Here is a 21020-nt window from a genome sequence, read left to right as displayed (position 1 = left end):
CCATTTTGCGCGAAAATCGCGTGCTGCCCCCAGTACAGGGGACGTCTTATTAACACCGACACAGAATTTATTCCTGTTGCACGACCTGGGCACTTTTATGTATTTTTAAATATTCAGATCTTGGGCAGACCTTTATCGCTACATGTAGCTAAGCCTAACATAGGCTATACCAAACCTGCTGGAGCCCAGCTGGTGGAGCTAGAATCAGGAAGACTAACAACCACATTAGTGAAGATTAATGGAGGTCCTACAAACATTAAACAAACAGTAAACACACCCTGTCTTTTCATTTGTAGATTTTCTTTGTCTTCTCATACATTTTCATGTGAAATGTGATTTTATATTTCTTATATTATAAACATTTCCATTATTTTTTGTCTTAGCGGGCCCAACCCTTGCACACACTATACATGGTGTATTTCATTTTCTGTTTTACTGTTATAATAATGTCTACTAAGGGTGTTGCGCTCTTCCTGATCATATCCTAGTCTGTTGCGTTGATTTAGTGTTCCCATGGAGGACTGGCTGATGGTCATCTGACTGACGGAGAGAGAGGCGGCGTTGCCAGGTAATGTCACAGTGCTGAAGAACATTCCATTAGTTGAGTGGATTAGTGTGACAGAGTAAAGCAGTCTGTGACCACTTAACTTTGACTAGCTCTCATGCCAGCCACCGCTCTGCATGAGTCTCCAACTAACTGGATGTGTACCTAGCTGAATGGCTGAGTGTCTGACTCATTGATTTGACTGACGCTGTTTTTATGACTCTCTTGCTGTCTGCCTGTCCTCCTGTGTGGCTGACTTGCTGTGTTTAAGTTCAGAAACATGAAATTGAAAAGTGGAAAACATGCCATTCCTGACCTCTGTGTGTTTTTTGGCTGCTCAAGAACACCAAAAACTTAAATTCGGTTTAGATTAACCAAATTTATTGTCTGTAGACTTAAGTCACAAGAATTTTGACAGCAGGCAGGCCTTAAATAACCACACACATTACGTATTTACTTAGACTTGAAAGACTTGGGACCTGAACAGGCTCTGACAAAACTTGACTTAACTTAGGGGTGGTGACGGCGCAGTGGATAAGACAGATGCCTTTTGTGTGAGAGACCCGGGTAGTTTCTCCAGAGGCGTGCAACCTCTGACATATATGGCAATTGTAAGTCGCTGTGGATAAAAGCGTCAGCTAAATGAATAAATGTAATCCCAAATAGGCCTGACTTGGGACTTAACTTGGAATGACTTGAGAATTGACCTGGACTGGATTAGGCTTGACTTCGAGTGACCTGAATATTCTGGCCAGACACTTGACTTGTTTACAGTGACCTGAATTTTTGTTGACAGGCCTGAGTCTTAGACTTGTCTCGAATGACTTGACACTTAACTTAGACTTGCTTGAAAAGTACAACTTAAACTGCTTTTTAATTTTCACACTTTAAAAATTGCAACTGACTTTGTATGTAGACTTAACAGCTGACTTGAGACTGGCTTTGATAATACTTCAGATTGGACTTGGGACTTGTCTCAGTCAACCTGAGAGGTCTCTTACGCCCAAAGTCTTTTTAAATTTTAAAAGCTTGCAGTCTTTAAAGCTGTATTTTTACTGTTGTCTGCAGGGACAGACATGTTCATTTGACATCATGCCAGGGACTGGGGTTTCAGAATACAAACTTGACTCAAAGGCCTTTTTTTCCAGGTCAGAAGTTCTTATAATGAAGCTCATAATTGAACTCAGGCTGACTGACTCAATGACTGCTAGCCATTTCTCTCCCTCTCTCTCTCTCTGCACTCTGTTTGAGAGTTTGTAAGTTCCTGCATTCAAGTTGTATTGGAGAGACAAAACAGCACATTAAGTGTTAATATCTATTTAAACTAAAAATGCACATATGATGCTGTTGAATTTGAGAACAATCTGATCAACCAAAGACAACATCCCACATGAAAGTTGACACCCTCAAATGAGGTTCAGTATACTTACTTACTATATTACTACATCTAAAAATGCCCTATTTGGTGAAAATCTTTATTTGTAATGAATTTAAAACATCAAAATGAAAGTACCCAATGAGCGTTTGTGTAGACATGGTGTTTGTGTCTTCACTCACCAGGACATGCCTGAATGTTACAGTCCTGGTAATCCACAGGCGAGCCACGGCATGCGACTGGGGCACTCTTTCCCTCTGGTCCAGCGCAGGATCGCTGACGGGTGCGGTAGCCTTTGACACAACTCTGCGAGCAGCTCGACCAGGTCTCCCATGAAGACCAGCCGGTGCCTGCCACTCTTACCACCAGTGTTTTCAGAAGCTCCTCGACAAGGGCTACGAAAAGAAAAAAGTAAAAAGGGGGGAATAAAACAATTCCAGGTTAAATTAAAGTCAGAAATACCGTAAATCTGAGTAATAGCCCAGGCTTTTATTTGCTAAAATCACTGAATTGACCCTGCCTATATTTGAGACAGGCGTCTTTATGGGACAGGCCTTTAATTCCTTTTGCACAAATCTGAAACTACTATGAAACAGTTTATTTATTTCAAACAGAATAATACTTGTATAAAAATGATCAAATAATATCAAATACATGTAATTCATTTGATCTAGCTCCGACAGATGGCTTGTGCGCTTTTATTTTGAAGGCAGCAACTAACAACAACAACAACAACAGGGTGCAGGATGAGAGAAGTGCGGCAGAAGTTAGAAGGCAGCGACGGACTTCACATGACAGGATTCACAACTTGTATAAATTTTTATGAAAAGCTGTTTTGATTCTTTTGATCGGTGGACCCTTACAGGAACGGACTTTAAAGGTAACGGCAGACATACAGCATGAAGCATGCAGATTCTTTGAGTTTAAGTCACACAGTTTATATGACTTTGCCAGCAGGCTTATTTCTGTCTTTCCTTTTCTCAGACTCTGTGTCCCTCATGGATCCCACAGTTCTCTGCTGTCTGTTTGTCAGAGTCGATTTGGCCCCCCAGGAACCTGACAGGGGGAGACAGGTAATCGATTCAGGAGTGGGGGGCATGAAAAAGCCACCAGTGGAGAGAAGTGACCTTATTTAACTCTCTTGGTGTCGATGTGAGAGTTCTACACTGCGACTACGCTGTCACTAACAGCATGTATGGGAGCTAACAGGAGGGCCCTTTCAGTATGACACGCTCTTACTGGGAGAAATCTTAGTACACTGCTGCCTTCTCACTGTGTTGATACAGGAGTAAGTTTTTTTTGTGTGGTAAATGTGCAGTACTATATGCATCTTTGAACACATTAGATCCAGGTAACATTTCCCTACACGTACACAAAAGAAAATCTGCTCAGACTTTGCCTTTTGACTCTCTGCACATTTTTTCTATCGACTTCCAATTAAAACTCAGTTAATTATAATTAAAGACAATATCCGTACAGAAGAACATTATTTATTCCCATATATATTAATTCAGGCAGCTGTGTCCCTAAGGTGGAAATTGGAGCATTAAACTTGAACTAACGATGTTGTCAAGTGACTTTTTTCAGTTTGTCAGTTTATTTATAGTGCAGCATCACTCTAGTAGTCTTTGCACATATTACAGAATAAACACAGACCATGACCATGCAAACAGACACAGAATCATAAACAACTAAAATTAATGGTGATAGATAATTAAGCTAAGTTCAGTTAAGGTAAACATGCAGGTTACTAGTTGTCAGGTAGAAGTCTTTTAAAGATTTACCAGGCCACAAAAACTAGGAGGAATTATAGCACAGAGAAAATAAATGGGTTTTGGCCTTCCATTTGATAATATGAGAGGCCACCTTAACAGGCTACTGAACAGGCCCACATGGCACAGGACCAAAGAGGTCAAAGCCTCTGTGTAAAGTAGCGTGTAGATTTCTCGTAGTAAACTAAAAAGAGAAAAATGTTCCACTGAAATACCTTCACTTGAATGTTATCACGTGCCAGCCTCTAAAGGGAGTCTTTTTCCCCTCAGGAAGATTTTTTTAGGTGTTGTTCAGTTGAGATTCAGTATTGACACCATGCAATATGGACTCTGTAAGTCTGCCACAAGAAATCTTAATTAATTCCACAACTGTGTGGTCACTTGACTTGAGTTGGGGATCCTATGACAAGGGGACCACTAGATGTGAGCAAGGTGCAACAGGTATTAAAAAGAAGTAGAAGGAATTAAAAAGAACTTTTTGGTGTTATTCTCTTTTAGTTACCGTTTTTATGCTATTTTAGGGTAGGCTTTCCTATGAACTATTATTTACCCACATCACTATATCTGTCAGCTGGTTTACTTACTGTCTGTCTCGCAGGCTGCTGTACCATCGTTGGGACAGAAGCGCGTCTCCACCTTCCTGTGTCCAATCTGCAGCTCATGGGGATCAGACAGGTGGGCCCGGCACATATAGCGCATCCTCTGCTCCTGACGAGCTCCGCTCTGAGTCACATTGACAGGCATCCAGGGGGTCCAAGGTGTGTTCCTCTTTACCTCTGGACATGCCTCCAGGTTACAGGCCTTGTAGTCCTAAATGAGAAGGTGGCTGAAGTCACGGGCACATTTTATATACAGTACAGGCCAAAAGTTTGGACACACCTTCTCATTCAATGCGTTTTCATTATTTTCATGACTATTTACATTGTAGATTCTCACTGAAGGCATCAAAACTATGAATGAACACATATGGAATTATGTACTTAACAAAAAAGAGTGAAATAACTGAAAACACGTCTTGTATTCTAGTTTCTTCAAAGTAGCCATCCTTTGCTTTTTTGACAGCGCTGCAAACCCTTGGTGTTCTCTCAATGAGCTTCATGAGGTAGTCACCTGAAATGGCTTTCACTTCACAGGTGTGCCTTGTCAGGGTTAATTAGTGGATTTTCTTCCCTTATTAATGGGGTTGGGACCATCAGCTGTGTTGTGCAGAAGTCAGGTTGATACACAAGCCTATTGGACAACTGTTAGAAATCATATTATGGCAAGAACCAATCAGCTAAGTAAAGGGAAACCAGTGGCCATCATTACTTTAACAAATGAAGGTCAGACAGTCCAGAAAATTGCGAAACCTTTGAACGTGTCCCCAAGTGCAGTCGCAAAAAGCATCAAGTGCTACAATGAAACTGGCTCACATGAGGACCGCCCCAGGAAAGGAAGAATCCCCTCTGCTGCTGAGGATAAGTTCATCTGAGTCACCAGCCTCAGAAATCGCAGGTTAACGGCAGCTCAAGTTAGAGACCAGCTGAATGCCACACAGAGTTCTAGCAGCAGACACATCTCTAGAACAACTGTTAAGATGACACAGCGCGAATCAGGCCTTCATGGTCAAGTAGCTGCTAGGAAACTACTGCTAAGGAGAGGCAACAAGCAGAAGAGACTTGTTTGGGCCAAGAAACACAAGAATGGACATTAGACCAGTGGAAATCTGTGCTTTGGTCTGACGAGTCCAAATTTGAGATCTCTGGTTCCAACTGCATTCAAAGTCCACGGGGCACCATCAACCTGTTCACGTTTCTAACAGATTTTCCCCACTCAGCGACACACCCGCTGAGAAACCAACTCTGATCATTGGCAGCTCCATTTTGAGAAACGTGAAGTTAGCAAAGCCAGCGGCCATAGTTAAGTGCATCCCTGGGGCCAGAGCGGGCGACATTGAGTCTTATTTGAAACTGCTGGCTAAGGATAAACGTAAATACAGTAAGATTGTTATTCACGTCGGCGGTAATGACTCCCGGTTACGCCAATCGGAGGTCACTAAGATTAATGTTGAGTCGGTGTGTACATATGCAAAAACAATGTCGGACACCGTAGTTTTCTCTGGACCCCTGCCAAATCTGACCAGTGATGACATGTATAGCCGCATGTCGTCATTCCGCCGCTGGTTGTGAGGTGGTGTCCAGCAAACGATGTGGGCTTTGTTGATCATTGGCAGACTTTCTGGGGAAGACCTGGTCTGATCCGGAGAGACGGCATCCATCCCACTTGGGAAGGAGCAGCTCTCATTTCTAGAAATCTGGCCAAGTTTATTAGTGGACCAAATCCATGACAACCCAGAGTTGAGACCAGGAGGCAGAGTCGCAGTTTAACACACTTCTCTGCCCTTCTTTTTCAGCAGTTACCCACCCAAAACCCTACGCAGAGTCGCAGTCTAACACACTTCTCTGCTCCTCCATTTCAGGAGTTACTTAGTGAAAATCCTATAGTGACGGTGTCTGCCCCCCGACCATCGAAATTATTTAAATCAAAGGTAAACAGAAGAGGAGCTGTGCATAAAAACCTCATAAAAATTAAAACCACAAGAGCAATAGTGCAAATGAATAGGAGAGTTAAATGTGGAATCTCTCTCTTCTAAAGGTGTACTAGTAAATGAAGCTTGATTTATTTGATCTTACTGAAACCTGGCTGGGTGATGGAGAATATGTTAGCCTAAATGAATCCACCCCTCCCAGTCATATTAATACTCACATTCCTCGAGGCACAGGCCGAGGAGGTGGAGTTGCAGCTATCTTCCACTCTAGCCTACTAATCAGCTCTAAACCTAAACTATAACTCATTTGAAAGTCTTGTTCTTGGTCTTTCGCACCCAAGTTGGAAATCACTGCAACCAATTCTTTTTGTTATAGTGTACCGAGCACCTGGCCCGTACTCTGAATTCTGAGTTTTTGTCAACTTTAGTCCTTAAAATGGACAAAGTTATTATTGTAGGGGATTTTAATACTCATGTGGACGTTGAGAATGACAGCTTCAGTACTGCGTTTATCTCTCTGTTAGATTCCATCGGCTTCTCTCAGAGTGTTCATGAACCGACTCACTGTTTTAACCACACCCTCGACCTTGTTCTGGTGTATGGTATTGAAATTGAACATTTAGTGGTGTTCCCACAGAATCCCTCTTTATCCGACCACTGTTTGATAACTTTTGAGTTTGTATTGCTGAACTACTCGCCATTGGGCAAAAACTTCTATGAAGATGTCTGTCTGATAGTGCTGTAGCTAAATTTAAGGATGCGATTCCATCAGCTCTAAATACATTATCTAGTCACAAAGTAACGGAGGACTCCTATGCTAATTTCAGTCCCTTCCAAATCGATCATCTTGTTGATAGTGCTGCAGGCTCGCTGCAAATGACACTGGACTCTGTAGCCCCTCTAAAAAAGAAAATACTAAAACAAAGACGGTTAGCTCCATGGTATAATACTGAAACTCACAAATTAAAGCAAATATCGCGGAAACTTGAGAGGAATTGGCGTTCCACCAAACTGGAAAATTCTCGTTTAATTTGGCAAGATAGTCTTAAAACTTATAGGATGGCCCTCCGTAATGCCAGAGCAGCGTACTACTCGTCATTAATAGAGGAAAATAGGAACAACCCCAGGTTTCTTTTCAGCACTTGTAGCCAGGCTGACAGAGAGTCACAGCTCTATTGAGCCAAGTATTCCCATAGCTCTCAGTAGTTACAACTTCATGAGCTTCTTTAATGATAAAATTCTAACTATTAGAAACAAAATTCTCCAAGACCTGCCCTCAACTGGCACCAACTTATCTCTTAACTCAGGAACCTTAGAAACAGCTGTAGAACCAGATATATGTTTAGACTGTTTTGCTTCCCTCAATCTTTACCAACTAACTTCAATAATTTCTTCATCTAAACCATCAACCTGCCTCTTAGACCCCATCCCGACTAGGCTGCTTAAAGATGTTTTACCCTTAGTCAGCACCTCTATACTAGATATGATCAATCTATCTCTATCAACAGGCTATTTACCACAGTACTTTAAAGTAGTTGTAATTAAACCTCTTCTGAAAAAGCCCAAACTTGATCCGGATGTTTTAGCCAACTATAGACCTATATCTAACCTTCCATTTCTCTCTAAGGTTCTGGAGAAAGCAGTTGCTAAACAGCTGTGTGACTTTCTACAGAGCAATAGTTTATTTGAGGATTTTCAGTCAGGATTTAGAGCTCATCATAGCACAGAGACAGCACTGGTGAAAATTACTAATGACGTCCTCATTGCATCAGACAAAGGATTTGTCTCTGTACTGGTTTTATTAGATCTTAGTGCTGCATTTGATACCATTGACCATCAGATCCTATTGCAGAGACTGGAACATTTCATTGGCATTAAAGGAACCACTCTAAGCTGGTTTAAGTCCTATTTATCAGATCGATTTCAGTTTGTACATGTTAACGATGAGTCCTCCATGCATGCCAAAGTTAGTCATGGAGTTCCACAAGGATCTGTCCTCGGACCAATCCTCTTCACTTTATATATGCTTCCTTTAGTCAATATTATCAGGAAATATTCCATAAACTTTCATTGTTATGCCGATGATACTCAGTTATATCTATCGATCAAACCAGATGAAATCAGTTAGCTAAACTTCAAATGTGCCTTCAGGATGTTAAAACCTGGATGACCTGTAATTTTCTAATGTTAAACTCAGATAAAACTGAAGTTATTGTTCTGGGGCCTAAGCACCTCCGTGACGCATTATCTAAAGTTATAGTTTCCCTTGATGGCATCGCCCTGGCCTCCAGCACCACTGTGAGGAATCTTGGAGTTATCTTTGATCAGGACATGTCGTTTAAGTCTCACATTAAGCAAATTTCAAGGACCGCCTTTTTTCACCTACGTAATATTGCGAAAATCAGGAACATCCTGTCTAAAAATGATGCAGAAAAACTAGTCCATGCATTTGTTACTTCTAGGCTGGATTACTGCAATTCCTTATTATCAGGCTGCTCGAAAAAGTCCGTTAAGACTCTTCAGCTGATCCAGAATGCTGCAGCACGTGTTCTGACAGGAACCAGGAAAAGAGATCATATTTCTCCTGTCTTAGCTTCTCTGCATTGGCTTCCATTAAAATCCAGAATAGAATTTAAAATCATTCTTCTTACCTACAAAGCTCTTAATGGTCAGGCACCATCTTATCTTAAAGAGCTCATAGTACCTTACTACCCCACCAGAGCACTGCGCTCCCAGAATGCAGGGTTACTTGTGGTTCCTAGAGTCTCCAAAAGTAGACTAGGAGCCAGAGCGTTCAGCTATCAAGCTCCTCTCCTGTGGAACCAGGTTCCAGTTTGGTACCTCTTGAAGCTCATCAAGAGAATGCCAAGAGTGTGCAAAGCAGTAATCAGAGCAAAGGATGGCTACTTTGAAGAAACTAGAATATAAGACATGTTTTCAGTTATTTCACACCTTTTTGTTAAGTACATAATTCCATATGTGTTCATTCATAGTTTTGATGCCTTCAGTGAGAATCTACAATGTAAATAGTCATGAAAATATTGAAACGCATTGAATGAGAAGGTGTGTCCAAACTTTTGGCCTGTACTATATATATTTTAAAACAAGGCTAAATGTGAAAAGCCTTGCTAGGAGATTCTGGGACCTGCAACATTTATTATACCAGTTTCTGTGTTAATATGCTTACTATTTTCCTAACTAGCAGTGTTTGAGAGTGGTACTTGGGGAAAAAAGTCATGAGGTTATTGAAATAAAATAAAAACGTTTATTTGTGTGTGTGAGAGAGAAATATACATGACATTCCATCAAACTCATTTTTGACAGCTATTTCCGGTCCCGCCCCCGCACACCGGATGTCTGTATGTAACTGATAAGAGGGTTGCGTACATCCTTCCATTGTGTGTTTTTGACTGATAATTGGAGGAGGTTTTTCATTGATTTAAAGACTTTATTAAGTAATAAAACTTGAATGAAGTAACTAGTAGGTGTTTATGGCAATAAATTTATCATTAAAAAAGTATAGCAGTGAATTATAAGTAAAGGAGGAATCTCCGGGGCCAGCAAAGGATCAGTAGGAGGTTTCTTCATTGATTTGGAATCATGTCAGTCTTTATTATTAAACAAGTGAAGAATAAATTGAAATAATGACAGTAAAGCAGTAAAATGGTATAACGGTGAGTAAAAATTAAACAGCATTATAAATTACCTTCAAAATCTTTGCTAAAGCTTTGTGGGACAAACTTACCATCATTAAAGAATAAAATGAAATAATTACAGTAAAATAGTATAACAGTGAGTTAAAATTAAACAGCATTATAAATTACCTTCAACAGCATGCAGCAAAATAAGAGAGCTCCAAAATTAAACTTTGTAAAATCTTTGCTAAAGCTTTGTGGGACAAACTTACCATCATTAAAGAACTAAAGAATAAAATGAAATAATTACAGTAAAATAGTATAACAGTGAGTTAAAATTAAACAGCATTATAAATTACCTTCAACAGCATGCAGCAAAATAAGAGTGAGCTCCAAAATTAAACTTTGTAAAATCTTTGCTAGTGCTTTGTCTTTCAAACTTGCTATCATTATCACTCCAAAGCTGTAGCCTAGTCTTAAACTTGTGAGTCTTAAAACTTTAATCCTAGAGTCTGTGTCTTCTTCTCTGTCCTCCCTCTTTCTGGTGTAGCATAGGCTGTGCAGGTTGAATTGAGGAATGTGCTCCACCCCCCGCACCTCCTTCCCTCCCTCCCTCCCTCTGTTTTCTCAATGAGCCACATCAAGTTGTGTGTTTTAACTGTCATTAGCATCTTCAGGTAATCTTGTAGACCAGTTATGGAATAGAGTTATCTATAACCCAGACTCCGGTTGTTAAAACGGTCTGGGTTTATCAGACAGAGTTCGTTTTCGAAACAGGAACCTATTTTTATCAGCCAGAGAGACAAGAGTTTGGAACTACAGACTATATAATAATCTGGTTGTACCAGAAGTAACGGCTAACCCCTGAACCCACCCTTGAGGATTATTGTAGAAATTTGTAAAGTGATGCATATGAAGAATGACAATTAATTAACACCACAAGGAAGTTTTTACCCTCTGTAAATATAATATTTGTTGCTTTGCACGTATCAAGTTCCAATAGACTGTATATTGGTGAACCAAAGATTTAAAAAAGTTAAATTAAAACACTTAACTACCACCTTCACTGAAATAGCATTCTTACAGAAGATAAGACTATTACTTATTATGTTTAAAGTTAAGCATTCATGAATGCAACATTTATTTATTAAAATACTCCCCTTTACATCTCACACCACGCCACATAAGAGGGGAAAAGGGTTCACTTCATCTGGCACATTTTCCAAGGCTGGTACTGCTGAGGAGCCCTCCTCAAGTTGACCGTTGTGCTGACAACAGTATTGATTATGAAATTACATTTTCATTAGCAAATTACACTTCTAATTTGGTGAAGAACTTAGAGCTACTCTAGTGCACATGAACATTGAAGTCAACATGGATGGCACCAAAATGCACACCAAAGACAGTGTGGACCAAACGGTATCTAGACAAATATTTAACACTTTCAGCAGTCTATTCAACTATCTTAAGTCTTGCAGGTTGCAATCCAACAAGTTTGCAGCAACCATTTTCTTCACAAACAATCTGAATTACTTTAAACGCATACATCATATAAAAAGTCAAATTGGCTTCCATGTACAAACTATACAGTCTCCCATTTTAGAATCTTATGTTTGTACCTCTTTGCAAAGTTTTAGTACTAATTTTCTTGATAAATAACAAAGAGACACATAAACATCAATTTGCACCTCAATTAAAGTGAAGTGAAAAATCAACCCAACCGATGAATTGCACATGCTTCAAAACAAACAACCAAATTAAGCATCTAAATGATTATCAGTATAGATTATGCGTGATACAATGAGTTTTGTTATTTACTTTCAACAGCAAAAATCTATATTTAAGCTTAAACATGTTATTAGTTAGGTAGGCTCGTAAGTGTCATTACGGAATTATTCTCAAAGTTATGTACTCACTAAGACCTTTTTAAGCTTTTTTTAAGAACCAAGTCCAAGTGAATAGAATTTATCAGAGGAGGAATATGTACCTGATTCTTACAGTCAATCAGACTAGTTCATGGGAAAGCACAGCAGGACGTTCAAAATATTTGCAACCCTCAGAAGAACTTAATATTAAAATCCAACGAAGGTTAAAATGAAGGGCAACTGGACTTGGTTGAAGATACTGGAAGACGTTTCGTCCCTTATCCAAAGGACTTCTTCAGTTCTGACTGACTGGCAGGGAAACTCAGCTATTTAACCTCAGTGGGGTCGTTGGCCCGGGTCATCGATACCGCTGGTTCGTTAGTGTTCCTTGTTGCTGTGACGACAGTCGTTAAGACTACCTGTGGCCAAGACTGAACGACCATCGTTGGTATCTTCACCTGAGGCCAATAGGTTACGTTTGTTCACCTGCATCCCCACCATAGAGGCAGTAGAAACCGTTAGGAAACGGCTAACACAAGACAACACCCTGGACAACAGAACTAGCCTCAGCCCTGACCAAATCTGCAAATTACTCGACCTCTGTCTAAACACCACCTATTTCCAGTACAACGGTGGATTCTACAGACAGAAGCATGGCTGTGCCAAACTTTAAATTTAAAATTAGTGTCATCATTAGTATTTTGTTGGACAGTACAGCTGCTTGTCCCCATATAAACCTATGTCAGTTTGGTCTCTCTGACTCTTGCTCTCCTGCTTTGCATTGTTTTTGTCACTCAAGCATTTGCCCTTTTCACTTTAGACTGCTATTTGGTCTGATAAGTGCCCATAACATATAACTTCACTAAAAATTGCCATCACTTTCATGATGTCCCTTTCCAGATGACTTAATACACCTCCTAGCCAGCTGCTGTAGAAAACTCTGAAGCCAATGAAAATGTAATTAACATTGCTTTGAAGTTTTAGATTTATAATATCCTGTCCAGTATCCTGACATAACACTTATAGTAAAGTTGTAAATATTTATACATATGTATTGTTTTGGTTAGAATGGATAAGATTTTTTCTTTTGCGCCGTGTAACAAGAACACAGACAAGAGGGACAAACAGGCGAACATGAGAAGGGAAGGGCATGAACCCCATGGTAAATACACAATACAAATACAAAAGTATGTGTTTTACTATCAGTTCAGAGTCATAGTGAGCCATCAACTCAGTTTTTAGTGCCACAACAACCGGTGGTACATACTAATGTATTTGTCATGATATGTAATTCTGTTACTCAAAATGCTTCTTCACAGCAGGGGGCTTCTTTGTTGTTCTGCAATAACCTAATGTTGACATGTAAAACCACTGCTGATTGTAATTCAATCCTTCCTGCATGTGCTTCACAAAACAAGTAAATAGTATGAAGGCGGGGGCAGGATTTTTTTAAATGTGAAACTAGAAGTTTTGATGGTGCCATTTGGGCTAGCTTATCACAAGCAAAAACAGACTTCTCCCCAAAACTAGATTTTCACATGCTCTTTTCAGTGATGTAGAAACATTGTGGGGGTGAAATTAATGTTTTCACGTCTCACAAAGTTTGACAAAAGCAGTTCAGAAAGCAGCTCAGAAAATGAGGACTAATGTTGCGTGTCCTGTACTAACTCTTAGTAGCAAGGGTAAAATTTGCAACATGTTAACTTACACACAGAAGATTGATCCTGATGAGTTTTGCGGTATTAGTTTTACACATTTTAAATATGGGGAAGAGAGAGAGAGCATTGGCATTTGATCACTACATGGTAGTGATCACTAAATTGCTTTGCAGTTGTAGATTTACTACATAACAAATGTAATGAAAATTGCGAGTTAACCCTAGAGTTCGGGTTATCGATGGCAATCTGTTTTCCTCTTTTGTAGTGTCTCTGAAAAATGCTATGGAAGGGGGCACTAGAAAAAAAAAAATAGAAACAGCATGGTCTCAAAAAAGAGGTTGCAGCAGTGATGAGACTTTTTACTAAAACCTTATTGTCAAGGGCAAACTAGCCACTATGGTTGAATGCAAGACCTGCAATGAAACAGTGTAAGACTGCTGAACATCCTGTTCTGGCTAGTCAAGAACCCCGTGGTAAATCTGGGCATTACATAAAAAATAAAAAGCCATATGATAGATATTGTTACAGACTTTTGTTGTTGAAGCTGCTGGTTCCTGTTGAGCTTTGGAACGTGCAATAAGTGTTATTAGCACAGATCACGGTTGAGCCAAAATAAAGAAGCTGATTTTTATTCTTTTACCTGTAGGAGATTTATTATAACCTTCTGTTTTATTTTCAACAGAAAACTACTGTCCTGTTATGTCAACAAAGTAGTTAACTAGCATTTGAATACTTCATCCCCAAGGGAAGGGTTCTGGATTTCATGACCTCTGTAATAGTCTAATAAAGCCTAATTAGCAAAAGGCAGCTGGTTCTCAGTAGAAGGATCAAACTTTAGCTCTTGAAGTTTCCAGTTGATGAAGTTGTAAACTATATTTTTTTATAATTCTATCTTTTTTTTTTTACTAAAGGGAAAGAGGAGGCCTGTTTGCGTGACTAGTGACTTAGTTATGAGTAAGGCTTTAGTTTAGAATGAGGGACATTGTCTATATGTTACTGAAAGACTACATTTAGAGTTATTTGGACGCTGTTAACACTTGTAGTTTTTTTTTTTTGTGCTACATAAGAATTGTCCTTATTTTGTAAGTGTAACTAAAAATGAAATATTTAGTTTAGATTACAATATTCTCTTAATAGAAATACCCCATTCTTTATTCATCCATGCTGGAGTGTCGCTCCATGCTAGCTAAGAAGGAACTAAGAGGGAACTCTGTGTCATTACATGCCAGCCAACAATGGACGTTTCTGTAATGCAGTCAATAAATAAAATGCAATCCTATAAAATTTAGATTGAAGAAACAAGTACATTGCAAAATTGATAGAAATCTTGTCTATAACTGGTCAATTTCATTTCACAATATTTGGGGACAGAATTATTCCAAAGGTTTAGTAAAAGTTGATAAACCTGTTTTAGTGATTACTTACAAAAAAAAATAAAAAATATTTGCATGCTGCTGCGCATTTTAGTCCTGATTTATAATTATGAAGAGCAAATACAAAATAAGATAAAGATGAAGGCCCTTTAAAAAGGCCTACTTCACCAAATGACCAAGCACCACAGACAAACCTGAATTCCCCTAAGAGAAAGTTTAAATGACTGCACTAGTGTAATAAGACATTTTATATAATTGAATCCTGGATAAAGTACCTTTTGCTGCTAATACTGCAATCTTGATATTTGTGCATGCATCCAAGTTATTTCTGAATAACAGGTAAAACTGTAAATTCTCAATAAAGTGGCCCTGAATATTTTTGTATCACAGAGAAATGTTTAAATATTACTAACACTGATGTTAAAATGTCCATTTTTGAAAGAAACAAGAAGTCTTTAAGAGATACAAACACTCATTAGCTGAAAAAAATTAACCGCATGGAGGTCCCCTCTTTGGTAGGTAGATACTGCTCAAGGATCCAAGTGCCCTCTTGGCAATTTCTTGAAGACAATGTTCTGGTTTTATTTTCACAGACCCCATCATTGGCCTATGGTAACCCCTCCTAGTTTCTTATCATTGGCTCACGGGAACTCTGCCCACCCTCTTATTTTGTATGTGACAGCATGTGGGAGATAACTGGTGAGGGGTTGGGGGCCGTTACTTCTGGTACAACCAGATTATTATATAGTCTGTAGTTCCAAACTCTTGTCTCTCTGGCTGATAAAAATAGGTTCCTGTTTCGAAAACGAACTCTGTCTGATAAACCCAGACCATTTTTAACAACCGGAGTCTGGGGTTATAGATAACTCTATTCCATAACTGGTCTACAAGATTACCTGAAGATGCTAATGACAGTTAAAACACACAACTTGATGTGGCTCATTGAGAAAACAGAGGGAGGGAGGGAGGGAAGGAGGTGCGGGGGGTGGAGCACATTCCTCAATTCACCCTGCACAGCCTATGCTACACCAGAAAGAGAGAGGACAGAGAAGAAGAGACACAGACTCTAGGATTAAAGTTTTAAGACTCACAAGTTTAAGACTAGGCTACAGCTTTGGAGTGATAATGATGGCAAGTTTGACAGACAAAGCACTAGCAAAGATTTTACAAAGTGAAATTTTGGAACTCTTATTTTGCTGCATGCTGTTGAAGGTAATTTAAAAATCTGTTTAATTTTAACTCACTGTTATACTATTTTACTGTAATTATTTCATTTTATTCTTTAATGATGGTAAGTTTGTCCCACAAAGCTTTAGCAAAGATTTTGAAGGTAATTTATAATGCTGTTTAATTTTTACTCACCGTTATACCATTTTACTGCTTTACTGTCATTATTTCAATTTATTCTTCACTTGTTTAATAATAAAGACTGACATGATTCCAAATCAATGAAGAAACCTCCTACTGATCCTTTGCTGGCCCCGGAGATTCCTCCTTTACTTATAATTCACTGCTATACTTTTTTAATGATAAATTTATTGCCATAAACACCTACTAGTTACTTCATTCAAGTTTTATTACTTAATAAAGTCTTTAAATCAATGAAAAACCTCCTCCAATTATCAGTCAAAAACACACAATGGAAGGATGTACGCAACCCTCTTATCAGTTACATACAGACATCCGGTGTGGGGGCGGGACCGGAAATAGCTGTCAAAAATGAGTTTGATGGAATGTCATGTATATTTCTCTCTTGTGTTTCCTACCAGTGCACATCCTGGGCAGCTATTGCCATTCTCACAGGTGCGGACCCTGGAGTGGATACCTCCCCCGCACTCGGTACTGCACTTGGTCCAGGAGCCCCACGGGGACCAGAAGACAGGCTGAGGACAGGACACCCCTTTGTTGCAGAACCTGCAGAGATGGCAGTGGTTGGAGAAGAGGTTGGGGATTTTAAGAGTAATGATTGGAACACAAATCCAGTAGCAGTGACAGCTATTATAAATTGAGACTTGACTTTGACCTACCTTAGACTTTATTGCCTAAATACATTTGAGTAGTACAAAAGTATTGAGTTTTGACCTGCACAAAACAATAAAACAGCCCTCAGAAAACTGACATTATTGATCTTTTGTCATGACAAAGACAGGTATGGATCAGCTAGTTAATAATTGCTTAATTAATTTAAATTAGTTTAATCAATCAGTCAGTCTCAAATCAAAAGGTGAATTCTCCGTCCAGTGACAGTACACACACACACACACACACACACACACACACACCACCAACTCAGTTCCATCCTGAGACCTGCAGGGATGTTGCTCGGGTTTATCTGTCCTTTATTGGAATAAACTCTTTTGCACCGACTCTTGACCGTCTCCAGTGAAGTTTTTTGACTACGCAGTTTTTGACTAAAGAAGAGATCTAATAGAGTAATTTTATTGAGTTTATTACGTTGGTTAGGGTAGGAACCAGGTCTTTTACTGGCCCGGCCGGTCCTTATTTCCGACCCGACAATTGCCCGGAGGTCCATCCGCTTCGGCTGGTAGTTGAAGAAAACTCTTGCAGTGATAGACAGTTCCTTGTTTGATGTCCTCTGTGTTACTGCTAGCATAACTAACACACATGGCTGGCCTCCGACTTGTTGTTGGGAGGAGTGAGGTTAATGTTAATTCGAACCGAAATGAAGCTTTAAAAGAAACTTGGTTGTTTCTGAATTCAAAGTTGCGTGACTTAAAACAAAAGAAAAAGGTAAGTTCACCGAGGTTCATGGGACCTCATGAATATGGCTAAGAAGGTTGCTGTGAGACAAAAGAAAATTTCACGGACTATTGCCGGGCTGAAGTCTTAGATTTGCCAGGATAATACTGATTGTTAAACATTCTTACTTAGAAAATATATAAGAAAGTTATAAGAACATGGCATCAGATTATAAACAGGAGAACAGACAGTAATATAAATTAAGCACAAGGAGACGCAGAGGAACATGTAATGTAATGTAATGTATGTAGGCATGTAATACTTCTTTTTGTCCCTGGCTCCATGAGAGGACCTAGAAATCACTGACTATTTAACTTATAGTTAACTCAATCCTTGGCTCAGAAGCTGGGAAAATTGATTATTTAACACATGATAACAATTATAAGTGTATAAAAAGTGCTGAAACAAAGCATTAGTTAAACAAAGAACACAGACAGGAATGTAAATGAGCCTCAGGAGAATGAAAAGCACTTTAAATTAACTTTCTTTGTGGTTCCTTCTTTTCAACATAGTTGCTAATTAATAAAATGTTACTAAACTACTCAAAATTGGAGCAAGGAGAACTACTAAATAACTGTTGAGTAACAACACAAGATATAAGGAGACAACATTCTTTGTTCACACAAAGGAATTTGGGCTGTTCTTTATCAGTTCGGCACATCGGCGTGAAAAGGAGAGGGCAGCCTTTGTGTGTGTGGGATGCATTCAGAGTTTGTTTTAGTTAATGGCCGCTGAGGTCCTCACAGCCTGCTTTAAGTTGAGGCTATTGTCATTTTAACAGTCATGCGTAGAGTTTGTTATCTCAACTTCACTGGAAATGGTGGGTTTTATGGTTGAAACCTCCCAACCAGCACTGAGAGTGGAAATTAGGTCTTTTTGATGTGGCAGGTCTTTCACAACCCCCCCGGAGTCAGGGAGTCCTAAAAGACCTAAAACCAGATCTAATAAGGCTGAGTAAAGACAGGATACATCTAATCTCTACGGCATCATACCTTAGCACTGATAGGTTGAATATTCACACCATGTTTGAATACTTTTTTAGCACTGGCGGTCTCATTTGGAGATGTTATATTCAGTGTTTAAAAAGACAGAAAACTGCAGGTCTGCTGAAACTGTCAGTTCTTTTAAATCAAGACTTAAGACTTTTCTTTTTACAACTGCCTTTAATTAAATCAAATATAAGGCTGTGGATTAATTGTCGTGCACTGTACTGTGACCTGTTTTATTTTCTGTTTCCTTTTTAAAATGATATTTTAATGTGTTTTTTTTTTCAATTTCCTTGCTTTTATGTTTTATGTAAAGCACTTTGAATTGCCTTGTTGTTGAAATATGCTATACAAATAAACTTGCCTTGCCTTGTCTTGCTTTCGTGTAAGGCAAAGAAATGCAGTGGAGCAATATAAAGACAGAAAAGAGAAAAATAAACAAGATAAGATAAAGTTAAATAAAATACAAATGGACAAAAAAACAACAGACACTGAATACAGTTACAGTGCAATAATAAGAAGCCCAAAATGTAATAGTAGAAAAGAGAGAATCTACATCCGTTAAAAGCAGCTTCACTGTGTTTTAGTTCCTACCTGAGGTTCTACAGACTGACTGCTTACTAAAGATATAAGGGACCTATTGGGTTTATATTCTTCAAGCATATCAAAAAGGCATTTTCCCCTGAGGCTGCTAAGTAATTTATAAACTAGCAACAGTACTTGAGAATATATTCTGTAACTAACTGGAAGCCAGTCTAAAGATTTAAAAGCAGGATAATGTTCTCTGCTCTCCTGGTTCTTATTAGAACTCTGCAGGGGAATAAGATTGAGTCTTTTCTCCTTGTTAGCAAGAACAATTATTTATTTATTGTCTTTTTCCCATTGACGCAGATGCATTTATAGTTATATTGTAGTCATTTTATTATTTTTCTTAATACCACAGGAGTTTTGGGCAAGTGATTCCCAGTATATTAAACATTTATTTTATTAAAAATGCATGGGAAAATATCAAGATTATAGTATTGATTATTATATGTGATGGTGATTGTTGTTATAGTTATTATCATCATCAATGATCAGTCGTATTCTTTCCCTACCTCGAGCAGTTGGAGACTTCAGTGGTGGGGCCCTCGCAGTTTTTGCCTCCACATTGAGGGGGTGGGCTATCACAAGACCTGGAGCGACACAAACAGGTGCTCACACCATCCACACCATCATCATTGTTGCAGGGTTGCCATGGCGCCCAGGGTCCAAAGTCACCATTGGTGGTTTGGTTCTGCAGCTGGAAAAAAAACTTCAGTGAGTGAGATCAGAGTCCTGTACCACGAATCAAGCTCAACACACCCAGGATATCTTTTTGTTATCTAGCTTCACTAAGCCAAAGAATGCAATTACAATAAGCCGTCACATGATGCTGTTTATGAACTCTATAAGTCAGGGGTGGTCTTTGCAGCATTTCCCCAATCACAAACATGGACAAGTGTATTGGCAGCAGAGCATCATATTTTACAAATGAAGATTGAACTATAATATCTGACAAATAACTATGAAGAAGTTGAACAAATGAACAAATCCAGGCTAGAGGCACAGGAGCTGCAACACAAATTGCTAACTATATCAATGCGTATGTAAATAGGCTTCACTTTCATCACTGCCCCATCATTAGGGCCAAGTTCTTATTGTTAATGTCATTACATTTGTGTATTCCACTAAATTAATGTGTTTAGATGTGCTTAGATGTATTCTTATGGCATGTATGATGATTTTAGCCTTATTCTTTCATCTGCAACCCTGGCGGTGTATAACAACATATTTCAAAGTGTTAAGTAGGTTTACTTTCATATCTTATAAACACAACAAGTACAGTACTTTAGTGCTTTAATCAAGTCTCCGTTGTAGGATATCAATATGCAAAAGCACAATGAAATGGCATTGACATTGTTTGCACATAACAGGGGAAAACATTTAATGAAGAAGACAGGAGGGGGGCCCTCCTAAAAAGTGAGGACACTCCTGCTGCTAATATAAAAAAATTTTCAGGGACAGCCAAAGTGCCTCTTTAGATACCCTCTCACAATCCAATCACTGTGCTCCACAGGATCTCCTACAGATGCTGACGCCATTTTTAAAAGAGAACTGATTGGTCAGTAGGCGGTGCCTCTCGAACATATGCTCGGTGTGCAGTAGCTACAAGTTACAATGGCTGGTAAGAAACAAACCATCGTTGTGACTTTAAAAACCCCGGGTTAAACCTGAAGTTACCTTGCTTACTCCAAATTCTGCTTCACATTAAAGGCCCCTGGTGAGCAACCATCCAACACGTGTGTCAGTGGCAGCTTAGAGTATAGAGCAGCAGTACTTTTAGAGGGCAGAACTTGTGCCAGACAGGACTTGGATAGTGGAAGTTTATATTATAGGAGAGTACACGAACTGCAGTTCACTTCACTTCAGCCAAATTCAATCCAGTTGATCTCAGTACAATCTATCTATTCTGTTCAGTCGTTTGTCATGAATTATGTCAACAA

At 39.1% G+C, this 21020-nt stretch overlaps 1 protein-coding gene across 7 annotated transcripts in view; it reads right to left on the bottom strand.

Annotated features, from left to right (window-relative positions):
* Positions 1-21020, bottom strand: part of LOC119899909 (semaphorin-5B-like) — a 149617-nt gene that overhangs the window by 18008 nt on the left and 110589 nt on the right. For all 7 annotated transcript variants that reach the window (XM_038714740.1, XM_038714742.1, XM_038714741.1 and 4 more), the window contains exons 12-15: positions 19593-19777; positions 16516-16663; positions 4276-4501; positions 2102-2314 (exon numbers count right to left, since the gene is read on the bottom strand). In XM_038714740.1, coding sequence (XP_038570668.1) covers positions 2102-2314; positions 4276-4501; positions 16516-16663; positions 19593-19777 — 772 coding nt within the window. The remainder of the gene's footprint in view (positions 1-2101; positions 2315-4275; positions 4502-16515; positions 16664-19592; positions 19778-21020) is intronic.

This window comes from Micropterus salmoides, unplaced genomic scaffold (genome assembly GCF_014851395.1).
Source record: "Micropterus salmoides isolate LMB-PRFRI ecotype aquatic unplaced genomic scaffold, ASM1485139v1 Ms_hic_scaffold_12, whole genome shotgun sequence".
In the NCBI taxonomy this organism is placed as follows: domain Eukaryota; kingdom Metazoa; phylum Chordata; class Actinopteri; order Centrarchiformes; family Centrarchidae; genus Micropterus; species Micropterus salmoides.
This window is presented reverse-complemented; position numbering and strand designations above follow the sequence as displayed.